At 41.9% G+C, this 17,959-nt stretch overlaps 1 protein-coding gene across 1 annotated transcript in view; it reads right to left on the reverse strand.

Annotated features, from left to right (window-relative positions):
* Window positions 1-9,658, reverse strand: part of nox4 (NADPH oxidase 4) — a 56,934-nt gene extending 47,276 nt beyond the window's left edge. The window contains exons 1-3 of the mRNA XM_079514595.1: window positions 9,344-9,658; window positions 8,629-8,724; window positions 1,844-1,954 (exon numbers count right to left, since the gene is read on the reverse strand). Coding sequence (XP_079370721.1) covers window positions 1,844-1,954; window positions 8,629-8,724; window positions 9,344-9,400 — 264 coding nt within the window. The 5' untranslated portion in view covers window positions 9,401-9,658. The remainder of the gene's footprint in view (window positions 1-1,843; window positions 1,955-8,628; window positions 8,725-9,343) is intronic.
* Between the last annotated feature and the right edge of the window lie 8,301 nt (window positions 9,659-17,959).

The following is a 17,959-nucleotide window of genomic DNA, read 5'->3' on the forward strand; positions in this document are numbered from 1 at the left end:
CATATATGAAAGTATTGAATAAGTAAAATGACTATTCCAATCAATTACCCTACTTGAATTATGCAGAAAGGTGTGATTATAGGTCTCTACACAATAATGGCTCAAACGTTGATCATATATTTTTGTAAGAATGTGTGTGGTAATATAGGTGTCCACATATTCAATGCATGATAACGACCACTAAGCTATGTGTCTGCAATGGTTATCATGCCAAACTATGAAGTAGAGATGCACAACAAGTCAAAAAAAATCACACCAGCTTTGCCCACCCATTTGATTCTATAGCTATGGCCCTGGCTTGTGTTATCACACTATAATAGTGTTTCTGATTATATCTCTAGAGTTACAAAACGTATAAACACATGTTACCACTCATATTAAAGCTTAGAATGGTGAGCAGTTTTCTATAGCCATTAGGAACATGTTGGTTCTTAGCACACACTTCCAAAATGGGGATATGTGCAAGCCTTATTTTAAATTTCTTAGATGTGTGTGTGCAAAATACTGCATTAAAAGCCCATTTAAGCATATATGGAAGTTTTGTGGAAGTAAAATAACCATTCCAATTGATTCCCCATATTTGAATTATGCAGAAAAGTGGTTTCATTGGTCTCTGCACAAAGTAAGGTTCAAAAGTTGTTCATGTATTCAATGCATGATAACTACCACTAAGCTGCTAGTCTGCGATTGTTATCATACAAAAATGTGAAGTAGAGATGTACAGCTAGTCAAAAATTCAAACAAGAATTTGCCCACCCATTTCGTAATTAACGCGCAAATTAGGGGGGTCTGGCTCATGGACTATATACACACTGAATGAGTGGAGAAGAAGGTACAGTAATTATTGTTTTTTTGTTTGTTGTTTTGGCCAAATAGAGGGTCTGAGTGCTCTGGGCGATACAGACGCGAGCATGGGATCTTCAGCGTGTTTGAGTAGATGGTGCGCTGTGATTGGCAGCCTAAACCTAACCTCACACCTTAACATCTGACCTCCAGTAACTTCAGAGGTTACTAGATTTAGCCTCAGAGACTAGAAACTTTTAGAACTTACAGTGAAACTTAAAGTATTTTAGCAACATAGGTTGTGTTACTTTTAGTAGCAAATTCTTATTTAAACTCAGTCTTTGAACACATTATTGAACGTTAGACCTACCTAGGCTACTTACACTATGTAGCTTTAGTCTAGTCTTAGTCAACTAAAAATGAACACTGGCATAAAAGGAACTAACACATAATTGCCCAGATTCTTCTTCAACAAAGATGGCGAAAGCAAACATTCTTTGTTCTGTACTTATGCATACACTTGTATGGTAAAACACACTTAAGTCCTTCAACCAGAAACCTAACCTCAGTATATAAAACTAGTGGCTGGGGGCGTTTCCAAGGACCCGGAAGAACGACGGAATCCGCTGAAGATACCATGTGAGCGATACAGACGCCCCAGAGCCAAAGGAGGCGTCTACCTTTCTATGTCTATGTCTGGACACCACCACAATGGTCTGGTCTTTAATTAACACCAGAGGCACTCCACCACCTGTTTCATCACGTCACTCTGCCACCATCATCGGGACCAAGGCATTTGTATTTGGCTGGCTACTATAACAACATCATCAGTGTGTTTGACACAGAGACCAACTACAGGCTGAGCACACCTTCTGCACACCTTATTCTATTAGGACGCTGGTGTCATTCAGCATTTGCCTACAATGGAGAGCTAGCTGTACATATTGCAACTACAGCAAAAACTTCAATGATTGTTTATTTAACGTGTGGTCTTTAAATGTGCCCTATACCGTGTGCGTTCCTCGGAGGTAGGTGAGCAGGGACTTTAAATGTAGCCTACCGTGTGCGTTCCTCGGAGGTAGGTGAGCAGGGAGCGGCACATTGGCAGCAGCACCAGACTGCAGTTCAGGTTCAGCACCGACGCAGACGCCCGGCTAATACACAACCCCAGCTGGAAAGACACAACACACACACACACACACACACACACACACACACACACACACACACACACACACACACACACACACACACACACACACACACACACACACACACACACACACACACACACACACACACACACACACACACACACACACACACACACACACACACACACACACACACACACGTAATGCATAATGTCCAGTTTCACAAGGTATCATTACAGTATCATTAAAGATATATATTCAAATCTTTTGAAAATAGCACATCTACAAGCCCAAGTTGTGAGCTTGTAGATGTGCTATTTTCAAATTGTCAAAGTTTAAATACGGTAGAAGTGGTTAATGTGAAAACTTTATTTACTTTACTTTGTAGATTAGATAATCTACAAAGTAAAGTAAATAAAGTTTTAAAATAATTGTAATGGAGTAAAAAGTACAATATTTGCCTCTGAATTGTAATGGAGTAGAAGTAAAGTACTGGGAATAAATGAAAATACTCAAAATGATACTTAAGTACAGTACTTGAGTATTATGTACTTACTGTTACACCGTGCTGACCTGCACGTTATTACTTTGAGTTGGACATGCTTTACATGTTGATTCATCTAATACACCTCCCCAGGACCTTTGTGTTATCCTTTCAAGGGCAGTATTATGCGTGTCTTAAGTACCAGGTCTTATTACTTAACTTAAGACCTGGAGGCGTGATCAATGCCATTTGGCTATTCTGAGTGGCCAAACAGCATTGTCCACGCCTCCAGGTCTTAAGTTAAGTCATAAGACCTGGTACTTAAGACACGCATAATACTGCCCTAATGTCTTTGTGCTGTTTACATTTTGGACTTTCAATCAATCAATCAATCAATCAATCAATCAATCTTTCAACTTGCATGATTCATGTCACCTCTGAAAACAAAGATTGTCTGGCATGAGCGCCTGTCTTATGGAAGATTATCGAGTGCGCGCGCGCGCACACACACACACACACACGCGCAGTCATACAGTCATACAGGTGAGGTGACTGAGATAGGATCTTCTTTGTTACGTTCCAAATCCCCATCAGCAGCACAGGAACACTGACAGAACACACACACACACACACACACACACACACACACACACACACACACACACACACACACACACACACACACACACACACACACACACACACACACACACACACACACACACACACACACACACACACACACACACACACACACACACACACACACACACACACACACACACACACACACACACACACACACACACACACACACACACACACACACACACACACACACACACACACACACACACACACACACACACACACACACACACACACACACACACACACACACACACACACACACCTTAAGGCCTCTGCCCAGGCATTCAGTGGAAGCCTGTGGCGTGCCCAAACTTGCCTCTCGCTCTCCCATGTCTCCCAGAGGGTAGGGGATGAATAACTAACACATGCTGTACACTACACTCACACACACACCACCCACGCACACGCATGCACGCGCGCACACACACACACACACACACACACACACACACACACACACACACACACACACACACACACACACACACACACACACACACACACACACACACACACACACACACAGCCTGGCTTGGGCACCATCTGCCATGATGCGATCAGCTCCAAGTGCAACCAAAAGTCTGCGGCACTCGGTGCCGCGCTATGAGCTTGTAGATCTGCTATTTTTTCAATAGCTAAAGTATAACATAATGCTTCAAACACCAAAAGGGGTTCCCGCCCAAAATGGGTTAAAGCAATTATAATGCATTATAGACCCCACCTTTAAGTAAAGTGTTTTTTTGAGATGGGGGTCCGTTGACCAAACACATGTTCATTTGGATATGAAACATCTTTGAGAACCTCTGTTCTAGAGGAGTGGTTCTCAAAGTGGGGTCTGGGGACCCGCTGGAACCCCCTCAAGGACCCCTGGGGGCCAAACGATTGATCGGTAGGAACCAAATGGACCCTTCTGGGGCTGTAACTTTGAGTGTACAAATGGAACCAAAAGGATCCTTATTATGGGTACATTTGGGTACACTCTCAAAGTTTGGGTATACACTCTCATTAGACCATGGTGGTCCATGGTCTAATTGAGTTGGTTCCAGGGGGTCTTCAGCAAAACTAGTTAATTAAAGCCTAGCGTATATTGAAATCAGTTTAACCACATTAACCCATAAATCTTGAAAACTTTTGAATATTTGTGAACATTTCTGAGAATTTGAATACCACAAATCTTGTCAGGGGGTCCTTGCTGGCATTCAGATGGGGGTCTGCGGCAAAATGCACATTAATTTAGTTTGAGAACCACTAGTTCTAGAAGACAACGTGCTCCATAGCCTCCCACGCCCAAGACACAAAGGAACTAACAGTTCAGAGTCATTCAGCGTATATCTGATGCACTCTGTGTCCCTTAATGGGGATATATATGTAGCTTTATAAAGAGTGTCAGGAATAGGCAGATGAGAAAATGAGTAGCATCAACCTGCTTCGTCACACAAACAACAAGGGATTGGTTCACTGGCACTGACGCATGTGCACGCACGCACGCACGCACACACACACACACACACACACACACACACACACACACACACACACACACACACACACACACACACACACACACACACACACACACACACACACACACACACACACACACACACACACACACACACACACACACACACACACACACACACACACACACACACACACACACACACACACACACACATTTACTTGTGACAACAATTACGCCAACCCCTCACATGGGCAAGTGAGCATCACATTCCAGAAAGTGAACTCAACAGACTGACTCTGCAGCGAGTGTGTGTGTGTGTGTGTGTGTGTGCGTGCGTGCGTGCGTGCGTGCGTGCGTGCGTGCGTGCGTGCGTGCGTGCGTGCGTGCGTGCGTGCGTGTTTCAGTAATCAGTAAGCATGCTACCAGAGATATAGGAGCCCAGGGTTAGGGCCTGACAAGCTAAATGCTTCTCCTCCCTATGCCTTTTTCTGGCACCTGGACAAGGCTGCTGTAGCAACATGTGAATCACTGAGAAATGGACCAAACATATTACACTTTTTAATGTTACTACAATGTCATTGCTGACGCCTGACGGGCAGATACCTCTGATATGTTGTTGTTGTTGTTTTTTCCCCGTAAATTAACACCATTGGACTTACTTAACGCCCTACTTGATCAAACTACAGTCACATAAAAGCATCAAAAGTAGCAGATCCACAAGCTCAAAACGTGGCGTGAAGCGACGCGTTTGGACGTTTCTACCTGACACAGACAAAGTCCCAATGTCCGAAAATAAAGATGAACTGAACTAGACTGAGAGCACTGAGTTCTCAAACATCGCCATGTTAAGGACATTTCATTTATATGTATTTGGCTGCAGACCCCCAATTGAAAAGATGTTGTGCCAAGGAAAGCCTCATAACAGATTTGTCGTAAATGTAACAAAACAATTCGAAAAATAGCTGATCTACAAGCTCACAACGTGCCGCATTGCATACAAACGAAAAAGCATAGGGCGGACACCCTAGAACCCCGTCAAGGACCCCTGGGGGACCCCCTTCGAGAACCGATGATCGAGACTGCCCAGACACAGAATGCCTATCCCTCTCTCTCCGTCTCTTCCTCCCACAAACACACCCACACACACCCATGGCCAGTGGCTGTCTCAGATGTTATAGTCATAACTCAGGAGTCATTAATAACATGCATGTAACAGATGGTCCATCTGTACATGATATAAATAACCCTCTCTCAAGTCAAAAGGATACAGCTCTACGTTGAGTAAAGCAATGTTCAGCCTGCAACTTGGCTAACCTCAGCAAAAATGCATTATGTGTTTCCTCTCCATCCTCGCAATACTATTATCATAGAAATATTGATATTGATATATGTGGGTCAAAACATACCATGATATAATTTCTTTGTGTCCATAATGCCCCCTGCACTACTTTATCTGATCTGAGGATACAAGGCATTGGAAGTGTTCGGATGTCATAAAGGTTTGCAAGAATCAACAGTTGTTTATCAACTGTTATTGCAGTGGTTCTGAAAAAAATAAAATAATAATCACACTCATGTGAAGTGAGGGGCTCAGCAAGTGTAGTATTTAAATCAGCCAAATGACATCTTATGTTGTCTTTTACTGCCCTAAATAAACATTAAAGTCCATAGACTTGGCTGGCAAAAAATGTCATCATAACTGCCCTAAACAAACATCATAGACTTGGCCCTAAACAAACATCCATTGGAGGGGCTAGCGCCTCTCAAAAATGATATCAAGGACCTACAAATTGATGTGTAGGCCTATTTGGTCGCAAACCCGCATTATAAGAGTGTGTGTAAAATTGTACGCCAAATTATAAAATAGAGTTGGTAAAACTTTTCCTCCTTTTTCTGGGGACCCCCTGGAACCCCCTCAAGGACCCCTGGGGATCCCCGAACCTAACTTTGATAACCACTAGCTGACTACAGACAGACACAGCTCGACTGCATTTCTATGTTTTATCAGCTTCTGATAAAATTGATAAATTGATCATAGAATATGCAAGTAAAAAATTGATTTATACACTTCAAAGGGATGGATGTTATATATTTTTTGTATGATAGCAATCATTGCTATAGTTTGTTCAGTAACATGGGTCTCTCCAGTTCTCTAATAAACACAAAATATATTTTTTAGGTTGGGAGTCTACTTTCATCTCCTGACTCCGCCAGATTGGGCGGTATTGAGTTCACAAGTTCACAATACTCATCTGGGATCACGCAGGGATTGGCGTTGAAACCGGCCCGTGCCCGGGTCAAACCAAGCGGCAGCTACAGTCAGGATCTTGGCGAGACCGGGTGTGACGGCATCGAGAAGCACCTTTTGCAATTGAATTTCCTAGCGCCTTAAAATTGGAAAATCATCTTCTATTCTTGAAAGCAAGCAAAGACATGACCTACACATCCAACACGATAGTGAGGGCTTTTAAAAAAATTGTTAGTGTTTACTTTCCTGTTGGCGCAGCTATACGTCATGTAGACACGTCAATATGATTGGTTGGAGTTAGCACGCCCAGAGGGTGATAGACAGACGGTCCCATCAAATCAAGTAACTTGTAACAAGGGACGGCTTTCTTCAGCGATTGGGCTACAGAGATCCCAGATGGAAGTACGTTGTGAAACAAATGTGAAGCAAGCATCTTCCATTTGGTGGAGTCAGGTTAACTTTCATCCAATCAGAAGAGAGAACTCGTATAGTGTCACTGTCAGGTAGAAAACTCATATGTCCAAAACTGTTACTTGTCAGGATTAAAAAATATCAAAAGTAGCAGATCTACAGGCTGAAAATGAGTCACTTTGCACCATGTTTCGAGCTTGTGGATCTGCTACTTTTGATGCTTTTGTGTGACACTGTAGTATGATTAAGTAGACCAGCTTTTACAAAAAAACGCAAAAATATGGATATATGAGGTTTCTGCCCAACAGCAACAATGGGATACATTGTAGTTTGCATCACCAGTTGCTGTGGTCATCATCCTCAACATGGAGAACACAAATGCAGACAAAAGAAGGAATATTATACAGAACGTCTCTTGGTGCCCATTCTGAAACCGGTGACCGGAATGCTCGCCTCAAAACACCCTCGCCCTCATTCATTTCTGCCGACCGCTCGGTGGGGAGGTTCTTGTATTCTTGCATTTGTTTTACTGAGGTTACGGTTATAGGAATAAGGTTGGGTTTAGCCGCTTAGGCATAGTTTCGCCGGAATTTCACCCAAGGCGACTGTGTTTTCAGGCGAACGTTCTGGTATTCAGTACGACTGACCACGATTTACACAATTTATATTTTGTGAGGACTTAACCCTAGCATCTTGTGGAGGTAGTAGCCTATAGTATTGTATTGACTGTGTCTATTTGTGAGGACTTACCCCTAGCATCTTGTGGAGGTAGTATAGTATTGTATTGACTGTGTCTATTTGTGAGGACTTACCCCTAGCATCTTGTGGAGGTAGTATAGTATTGTATTGACTGTGTCTATGTGTGAGGACTTGCCCCTAGCATCTTGTGGAGGTAGTATAGTATTGTATTGACTGTGTCTATTTGTGAGGACTTGCTCCTAGCATCTTGTGGAGGTAGTATAGTATTGTATTGACTGTGTCTATTTGTGAGGACTTACCCCTAGCATCTTGTGGAGGTAGTATAGTATTGTATTGACTGTGTCTATTTGTGAGGACTTGCCCCTAGCATCTTGTGGAGGTAGTATAGTATTGTATTGACTGTGTCTATTTGTGAGGACTTACCCCTAGCATCTTGTGGAGGTAGTATAGTATTGTATTGACTGTGTCTATTTGTGAGGACTTACCCCTAGCATCTTGTGGAGGTAGTATAGTATTGTATTGACTGTGTCTATTTGTGAGGACTTACCCCTAGCATCTTGTGGAGGTAGTATAGTATTGTATTGACTGTGTCTATATGTGAGGACTTACCCCTAGCATCTTGTGGAGGTAGTATAGTATTGTATTGACTGTGTCTATGTGTGAGGACTTACCCCTAGCATCTTGTGGAGGTAGTATAGTATTGTATTGACTGTGTCTATATGTGAGGACTTACCCCTAGCATCTTGTGGAGGTAGTAGTATTGCTTTCCAGTGGAGTACATCAGGAAGGTTCTCATGAACATCCAGGTGTTGGCTCCCAGCCACAGCATCTACACGCATGCACACGAACACGCACACACACACACACACACACACACACACACACACACACACACACACACACACACACACACACACACATTAGGCCACAGGTAGCCATTTCATGTGATAATATAATTTATCTCCGAACATCTCTATTGTCAGATTTGGTCGGAAATACATTGTGTACATTATTTTAGAATAATTTATAGGGTTAGGGTTAGCCTTATATATCGTAGGCTACATACAGTTTAACTGCACTGCATAACATTTGTGGGAAAAGTACCCTATTCTACTTTTTTTTAAACATCTGTTTATTATGAATTTTTGGTATACAGGCATTTCAAAAATATTCAAGCAAGTTACAGATTGGTCAAAAAAATAGCAGAAACATACAAATAAAACAAGACTTACAATAAAAAGAGACAATACATAAATAGGCTGCTTTCCAACTTTAGCCTAGGCTACTCACTGCAATCACTGAGTTGAATGTATTCGTCATGAATTAATGAAATGTTTTGAATCAGAAAGTAGCTACTGGGACCTGTTAACTCAGTCTGACTCTGACTAAACCCTCAGAGTTATATTATTTTAAAGTTTATCCCATAAAGTCCATGATAGCCTACATACCAGGATCAAGTGCTTTCCTCCCTCGTTGGCCAGCCAGCTTCGCAGGGACACAACCATGATGACTTTACTCAACTTTTTACACCCCTAACCCCCTATCTGACCTAGCTGTGTCTCCCCGCCGGACCGGTTCCGGATCCAGTCAAAACCCCGCAGGTCCCCGGCGTTCGGACGGTCCCGCAAAATGTCAACCTCTCCTCTCCTCCACAGTCCCGCACCGCACCGCACTGCGAGTCCGTTATTATGTCGCCATTCTGTCCATTCAGTCCTGCTAGAACCGTCCTCCTCCTGCTGCTTTGTGCTTCATGTTGGATTATGACTGACTGCAGTCTGCACTGCACTATAGTCTGGTCCGCACTCTGCTCTGCACGTATACCTTACCGACTGCTCTCTCTCTCTCTCTCTCTCTCCAGTTATTTAAAACAATCTGTGTGTGTGTGCGTGTGTGTGTGTGTGTGTGTGTGTGTGTGCGTGTGTGCGTGTGTGTGTGTGCGTGCGCGCGCGCGCGTGTGTGTGTGTGTGTGTGTGTGCCTGTGCGTGCGTGCGTGCGTGCTGGTAATTTCGGTCGAAGCTTTCACACCTGTGATATATTATTTGCTTCTTGATTATTTTGAAGTTTAACAATGACTTTTTATTTAAAAAATGGGTAGGCCTATATCACTTATTCACTTAGAGGCCGAAATATACGGTAGTTTTAGTTTAGTTGGACACAATAGTCAGGCATTGTTGTATAACATTAGTAGACCCAACTTGTTGTCTTGATGAAGACTGTCAGTGCCATCTAGCGTCTCAACGAACAAATAGCATGTCTCGTGCATCTCTATGGGTTTTCAAACGTTTTCATGTCAAGGCCAAATGGCCAATATATACAAGGATTCAATTGTGACATTTTTCTTAAAGCCGCTATAAGCAGAATTTTAATGACCTTTTTTTCTTTCTTTTTTTTGGTAGACAGCCAGCAATGGATAAAACGCTCCCAAAAAGTCTATGTGACACATCTAGGGGCTGCATAGAGACACACGGGGACTACAAATTTCACGCCCCCAAATGAGACAGCGTCCCCACTTCTGGTCCGTTTGCACGGATACTGCAGGCCAGCCCATAGAAGTCCATTGAAATTCAACTGTAGTTAGCCTACTTTTAAAATAATATGAAATGAACTGAAGACTATATTGATTTGAATAAAAATATGTTTCCAAATGTATGAAGTGTCTTTGTCAACATATATTGTTGTTTTCTCAATAGAGGATGTATTTCACATTTAATTTACCACTTGAATGAGTTACCCATAATGTTAACGGAGCAGAGGGGAGACGGCAGACAGAGAACCTGTCGCTTTTAAGGGACGTCACTGCCTTTACGAGGCTACGAGCGCCGACTTTGAAGAGTGGAATTCTCAATATACATCCCGATCCCGACTGACTTTGTTATTCATGTCTATATTTTGAACATGTCACAGGCTCACTATATATGTTCTACCTACCACGGAGCTCCGACGGTGTGTTTTACCACTGTCAACTTGTTGTATAATTAACTTTGCTGAATAGTTGCATGGGAAAATAACCCAGCTAAATGGAGGAGTTACATCCTGACATTTTCAACTACCTAGTGAATTCTCCAGATGAGTATTAATAGTAGTCTTGCAAGATGCTGTTTAGATCATTTTCAACAAATACATAGCATATAAAACGAAATACAACAAATATATCTGGGTATTGAAAACCTCAAGGGATGCAACCGTGACGTATATACCGTGCGACCACTTTGACTTGAGAATTACAATGCTAGTACTTTTCACACACTTATGGAGTATATTATAGTACATTGTAGGATGTATATTGAGATGGCAGGTATGTGACATTGAAAAGGACAAATCAAACATATGGGACACTTTATTAGAACACAAAAAAAATCGCTACAGCCTCAGTAATGAACCAGTGAAATTAGGGTATTTTATGATGCCTCTCATAGGGATTGCATTGGCAGCTGCAGTACACAGTTGAAACGGACCAGAAGTGGGGCCGCTGTCTCATTTGGGGGCGTGAAATTTGTAGTCCCCGTGTGTCTCTATTCAAAGATTTTCCTAGAAGCTTTGTCATTGGTCGATTTGCCCTTCTACTTCCTGATTGGTTAGTCATTGCGACCGGGATTTTTTTTCCGACCAATCACCAATGACAAAGCTTCAAGGAACATCTTTGAATGCAGAGACTCATTTTTGGGAGCTTTCTAGCATTGCTGGCTGTCTGAAAAAAAAAAAAAAATCATTCAAATTTTGACATACCGGTATTATTGCTTAGAGCAGCTTTAATGTCTTTAGGTTTTCTGAGCTCAATTGCACCCAAAAAACCTGAACTTTTAACATTCAGTAGATTTTCTGTGGTCTGGGGTTTTCTGGCTCAAACAAATGCTCTGTATTTCCTGCTGACTGTGATGTCACAATCAGCAAATCCCATATATAAATGGGATTTGCCAGTGGATGTCACTGTTTTCACTGTTTTGCCTGTTTTCATTGCAGCTCAAAAGGCTTCACAGACACAGACACAAATCCCAGACCACAGAAAACCCACTGAATGTTCAAAGTTCAGGGTTCACCTAAAAAAAAAAAAAAGAAATCATAGCCATGAAATTAACTTTAAATGTTAATTGAACTCTGACTCAATTGGAACCATTTGTAGCCTACACTCTCAGGACCCTTTGGATGCTTACTGAAAAACTCGAAAAGTAATTTATATGCCTACATACTTCTAATGTACGAAAATATCTATCACAAACCCCACAGTTGCTCCACAAAGTATTCTAACAACATAATTGCTAACACACCCATCTGAGCTTTCCTCGTTATCGTTGGTATGGCTTCTGGAATATGAGTCCATATCACTTGTGTCACTGAAGCAGTTGTCACACTGAGCTGTGTCATGTCATTACACTCACACGAGGAGAGATGAATGAACCTTTGGGCCTCTTCCTTACTTCTGTCACAGCCAGGTGTTACCAATGATTCTAATGAAGGCTCTGTTCCCAGTGTTCCATTTTAGTGTAGCACAGTGGTTCTCAAACCATTTCATTTCAAGGACCCCCCCCCCCCCCCCCCCCCCATAACTCTGAGAGTGTACAAATTGATCAGTTACTTACACACCCGTAAAGGACCATTTGGAACCTCTTCAAGAAACCATGAGGGTCCCTGGACCCCACTTTGAGACCCACTGGTGAGCCAACATGCAACAATATCAGCACCCTGAGAGTCAGGGTTTATATCATATCATATCATATCATATCATATCATATCATATCATATTATAGCGTTTAGAAATGAGCTACAAATCAAGCTTGTTTTGAATAAAAACACAGCCTGGAAAAAGAATCAGAGATAGTAGGCTAGGATTCAAAGAAATCCGTTCCCAATAGACATCATAAGCCAGCAGACTTCTGTTTATTTCATCGCACGGCAACCACAGTGATACAGACACGTGCAGAACAGAGTTGTGAAACGTAATCAATATGTATTAAAAAAAAAGACGTCAAAAGACGATCTCTGCGACTAAAGCCATAGGAGAAAAAGACGTCAAAAGACGATCTCTGCGACTAAAGCCATAGGAGAAAAATAGAAGAGCAGGGAGACCAAATATACGTCATATTGTATTAACATACTCAAACAAAATTACAATTTATTCATACATAGTTTATAATAATTTAAGTGGTTAATTCATAATATTCTCTTTCCCCTTCCTAGAAATGTAGTGGGGTCAAAAGCACAATATTTGTATAGGTGTGCATTGCCACTGTCCTCAGCTCCTCTCAATTCAATTTGATTATGATTCAGGTAACGATTTGATTCTATTCTACTATAGGCATCACGTGATGTCATCAATATTAAGCCCATATATGGAGATCCCTGATGTCATCAATATTGGCCAGCAACTCTACATCTGACCTCAAACCTCAAACCTTTAGATCTCCATATGGAGCTGACCTGTTCTGACATTCCATGTTGATCCTTCCCCATCCATCCTTCCTTCCAGGCCTGTGATGCCCGTCACGGGCCTGCCTCAAAGTTATTAGTGCAGCTGGACCCGGCAGCCGGCGAAAACTAGTTCTCAACAGGCCCGCAAATGAAGGCCCGGCCCTACCTCCCTACCTGGGCCCTCATCAAACCCTGTACACTCAAGACACTGCCCCAGCTGCCACCCTTAGATCTCCATATATGGAGATGACCTGTTCTGACATTCCATATGTTGATCTCCACTCATCAAACCCTGTACACTCAAGACATGCTCCATATATGGCCAGTACAGAATTCATTCCATATGTTGATCTGACAGAGCCAGCGCTCGCCCAGCAGTCTGCTGTCACCCAGGCGGATGTGTGCACATGACCTCGCCCTTGAGAACCCTCTTACTGGTATTATACTGTAAATATTATATACAGTTTTATAATTATATTATATTTATATATAATTATGCCTCGATTATCGATTACCATATGTCACATTGCTGCATTGCATTGCAAGGTCTCCTTGTGATCCCCATGAAGATCAGGCTCAAAACCTGGGGCGACAGGGCCTTCTCTGTGGCCGCCCCTACCCTCTGGAATGCTCTCCCCAAACACATCCGAGATTCCCCCTCACTCCCCACCTTCAAAACCGCACTGAAAACCCACCTGTTCAGAATAGCATTCCCTAGCTGATGTGTTTTTAACTTTAAACATGTACTATTTTATTGGTTTTATTGGTTTTACTCGTTTTCTAATAAAATTGTCTTTTTCTTATGATCCCCCCTACCCTACACATGTAAAGCGTCTTTGCCTCTTTGGGTATCAAGAAAAGCGCTATATAAGTCCCAGATATTATTATTATTATTATTATTATTATTATTATTATTATTATTATTATTATTATTATTATTATTATTATTACTACTACTAGTACAGTACTCAAGTAAAAATGTAGTTACCGGCTTATCACCCACCACTAGGGTGGCTCTCTCTGCCCCCATGCATGAATCCACACATTCCAGCACCAGGCCAGGAGGGATCTCCCCCTGTATGGGCCCTGCCTGCTTGGTGCTTCACGCTCTAGCCCACCGCATGAAAGAAAGACCCCATCCTCTGTCCCCACCCGTGCAGCTGTCCTCTGGGCCACGAGGGGTCCAGCACAACCAGCGCCTGTGTGTTACAGCCTAGAGGGTGTGGGAAAATACGTGTGGCTATTAATAGCAATACAGTGCCCTAAATTAACTTAAAACTGGAGAAAACATGGGCATTATTAGGACTAATTGGTAGACTGTATAGAGACATGACCATCCTTCTATAGAAATGAATTGAACACATAATTCTGGTTGAATCACCAGTGTTAATTTAACTTAGAGAGTGCACAAAATATAAGCATATGGTTCAATGTGTGCACTCTCAGAGTTACAGAGATGTCTTTATTGCACTGCTGGTCCCCATTTTGTATAGTTCTTATTGAACTTTTAATGTATGATATTCAATAACCCCTTCCATTAAGGAAAGGATTCCTATAGCCTTCTTCCTTTTCTTGCATAATAATAACTTGTGATAACTCGATATGTATTGTTTCCAATTGTATATTACAATGTGCTAATAAACTAAAACTAAACAGATGAATACATTAACACTGATGTTTTTTTCGGATTTGTTGCTTGGTTGATTTTAAAGTTTAGTTCAAAATAAATACAGTTGTGCATGGAGGTTTTTTAACTGTATTTCTGTGTAAACATTTCCAGTAACTGCTGACCAGTCGTACACATCAGAGTCCATTCCTCTGTACAGAACAGCTTCATCTCTGGGATGTTGGTGGGATTCCTCACTTCAAGTCCTTCCACAACATTTCTATTGGATAAAGGATAAGACTTTGACATGGCCATTCCAAACTATTCACTTTATTTTTATTTAAGAACCCAATGAAATTATTCTGAGGTGGTTAATAATCGCATAGGCTGTAGTCCATGAGCCAGACAAGTTTTCATTACGAAATGAGTGGGCAAAACCATACCTATATTAAATTGTTTAGAAGGTCAATATAAGTAAATTAATATATGATAACACTTCCACAGGAGCAGCTTTTTCATATTTATCACACATTGTTATTTTCACCTATATACATGTGAATAGGATGAAAAAACTTAAGAACTAGTAAATGGTAAATGGTGCATTTTATATAGCGCCTTTATCCAAGGCGCTTTACATAGTGCATTACATTCACCCATTCACACACAATTCATACACCGATTGCGGCGGAAGCCATGCAAGGTACCAACCAGCACATCGGGAGCAATTTGGGGTTCAGTGTCTTGCCCAAGGACACTTCGACATGTAGACAGGAGGAGCCGGGATTCGAACCGCCGACCCATGGATCATTGGACGACCTGCTCTACCTCTTGAGCCACAGTCGCCCCACTAGTGATCACCATGAAACTTCCCTAGTAGGCCACATTGAAATGCTCTGATGTATGATTACATCTATCTAGAACACTCTAATATACACATTCATATTGATACAGATAGGAGTATTAAATAATTAATGCACAAAATCTCTGTACGTGCATACACACGTCCATCTAGTAGACCATGGGTTTTCAACAGGTGGTCCGTGGACCACTGGTGGTCCGTGGAGGTATTGCATGTGGTCCCTGACCATGCATTTAGTAATGTAGGATTTGTTGATTTTTTTAAATGTTCTTTCCACTAGTTGAGAAACCGTGAACTGAATGACCTGGTGACCTATGATGAGTCCATCCATGTCATTTACTGACAAGTTGGAGTTCAAGAAATTCAACAGAAAAAGGGAGTTAGAATCTCAAGAAAGGGGAAGTGCACTGAATGACCTGGTGACCTATGATGAGTCCATCCATGTAGTCATTTACTGACAAGTTGGAGTTCAAGAAATACCACAGAAAAAGGGAGTTAGAATCTCAAGAAAGGGGAAGTGCACCGGATTGTCTGGTTGAGTCATTATTATTAGGACATTTTACCAGTAGTAGTCAACGGTTGAGAAACAGTGGGATGTTGTATACACATGGGATGCATAGCAAGTGTTAAGTTACAAAAGCACTAATCTTAGCCCATATCCCCACCCAACACAATAGTGGTCCCCAGGTTGATTTGAAAAAATGCATTGAATGAGTAGTGCCCATGACGCGGGAACGAAATTCATTTTCTAGGCACTTTTTCTGGGGTCCCAACACGGCCTATAGTTGATTAATTACATGAAAACAATGATTTATTGTATTACAAGTTTTCTGAAATTGTATATTTAAATATGCAAATTAGGCATTATATAGGAAAATATGCCTGATTTTGCATGACTGTCAATTGAATATTGTATTGACAGAGTCAACATTCTTATTTCATTTTGTTAACGTCAAAATCAAAGGTTTTAAATGAGGGAATATTCAATGTCCATATAGTAGCCAATGTATCATCTAACTATAAATGCAAAGTCTCTGTGTCTGTACAGCTGTACGTCTGTAATACATGTAACACCAAAACCGTTCGCCCCACCTACTTCAAATTCGACACACGCGTTCTACACCCCCACAGGGAGTGCAGTGCCCGGTGTTGAGTTGGTCGGACCCATGATTGTCCAGAACCGCCACAAAAGGCCTCTGCCCGGGCCACAGCTGACATCACAAGGCCTCTGCCTCTGCAACTCCATATTTGGGCATGCCTAAATACGGGTTCGTCCCACCGACTTCTGACATCTGCATAGACCCCATATTTGGGCATGCCTGACAAAGATGGGCATAAAAGGTGATACCGCTGACATCACCATGACTTGACCAGCTCAACAGAACGATGAATTGGCTAATAGATGGCAGTTACAGATCACCTTTTTTACATGCCAATATGCCCAAAGGTACCCGAGCCTATACTGCAACCGGATGCGTGACGCACAACAACGTGCATAGAGAGCTGAGTCAGACAAAGCACGAGATGCACGCCTAAAGCTGCAAGATCTGTGGTTGGTGTCAATGCGGGATGCACTCTCAGTCCACGGCCACGCATCACCCTGTGTCCAACCAACATCATCTATCCATTCACTCTGCCCCACCAGTTTCCAGTGAGACCCTGCTTCGGCATGACTGTCAATAAGTCTAAGGGCCAGACACTACAACGTGTTGGGGTCTTCTGCATGAGGAACTTCTTCAGCCAGCCTGGTGTCGAGTTTTAAGCATATATGAAAGTATTGAATAAGTAAAATGACTATTCCAGTCAATTACCCATACTTGAATTATGCAGAAAGGTGTGATTATAGGTCTCTACACAATAATGGCTCAAACGTTTATCATATATTTTTGTAAGAATGTGTGTGGTAATATAGGGGGCCACATATTCAATGCATGATAACGACCACTAAGCTATGTGTCTGCAATGGTTATCATGCCAAACTGTGAAGTAGAGATGCACAACAAGTCAAAAACATCACACCAGCTTTGCCCACCGATTTGATTCTATAGCTATGGCCCTGGCTCGTGTTATCACACTATAATAGTGTTTCTGATTGTATCTCTAGAGTTACAAAACGTACAAACACATGTTACCACTCATATTAAAGCTTAGAATGGTGAGCAGTTTTCTATAGCCATTAGGAACATGTTGGTT

The sequence above is a fragment of the Electrona antarctica genome (assembly GCF_951216825.1).
Source record: "Electrona antarctica genome assembly, chromosome: 11".
NCBI lineage: Eukaryota > Metazoa > Chordata > Actinopteri > Myctophiformes > Myctophidae > Electrona > Electrona antarctica.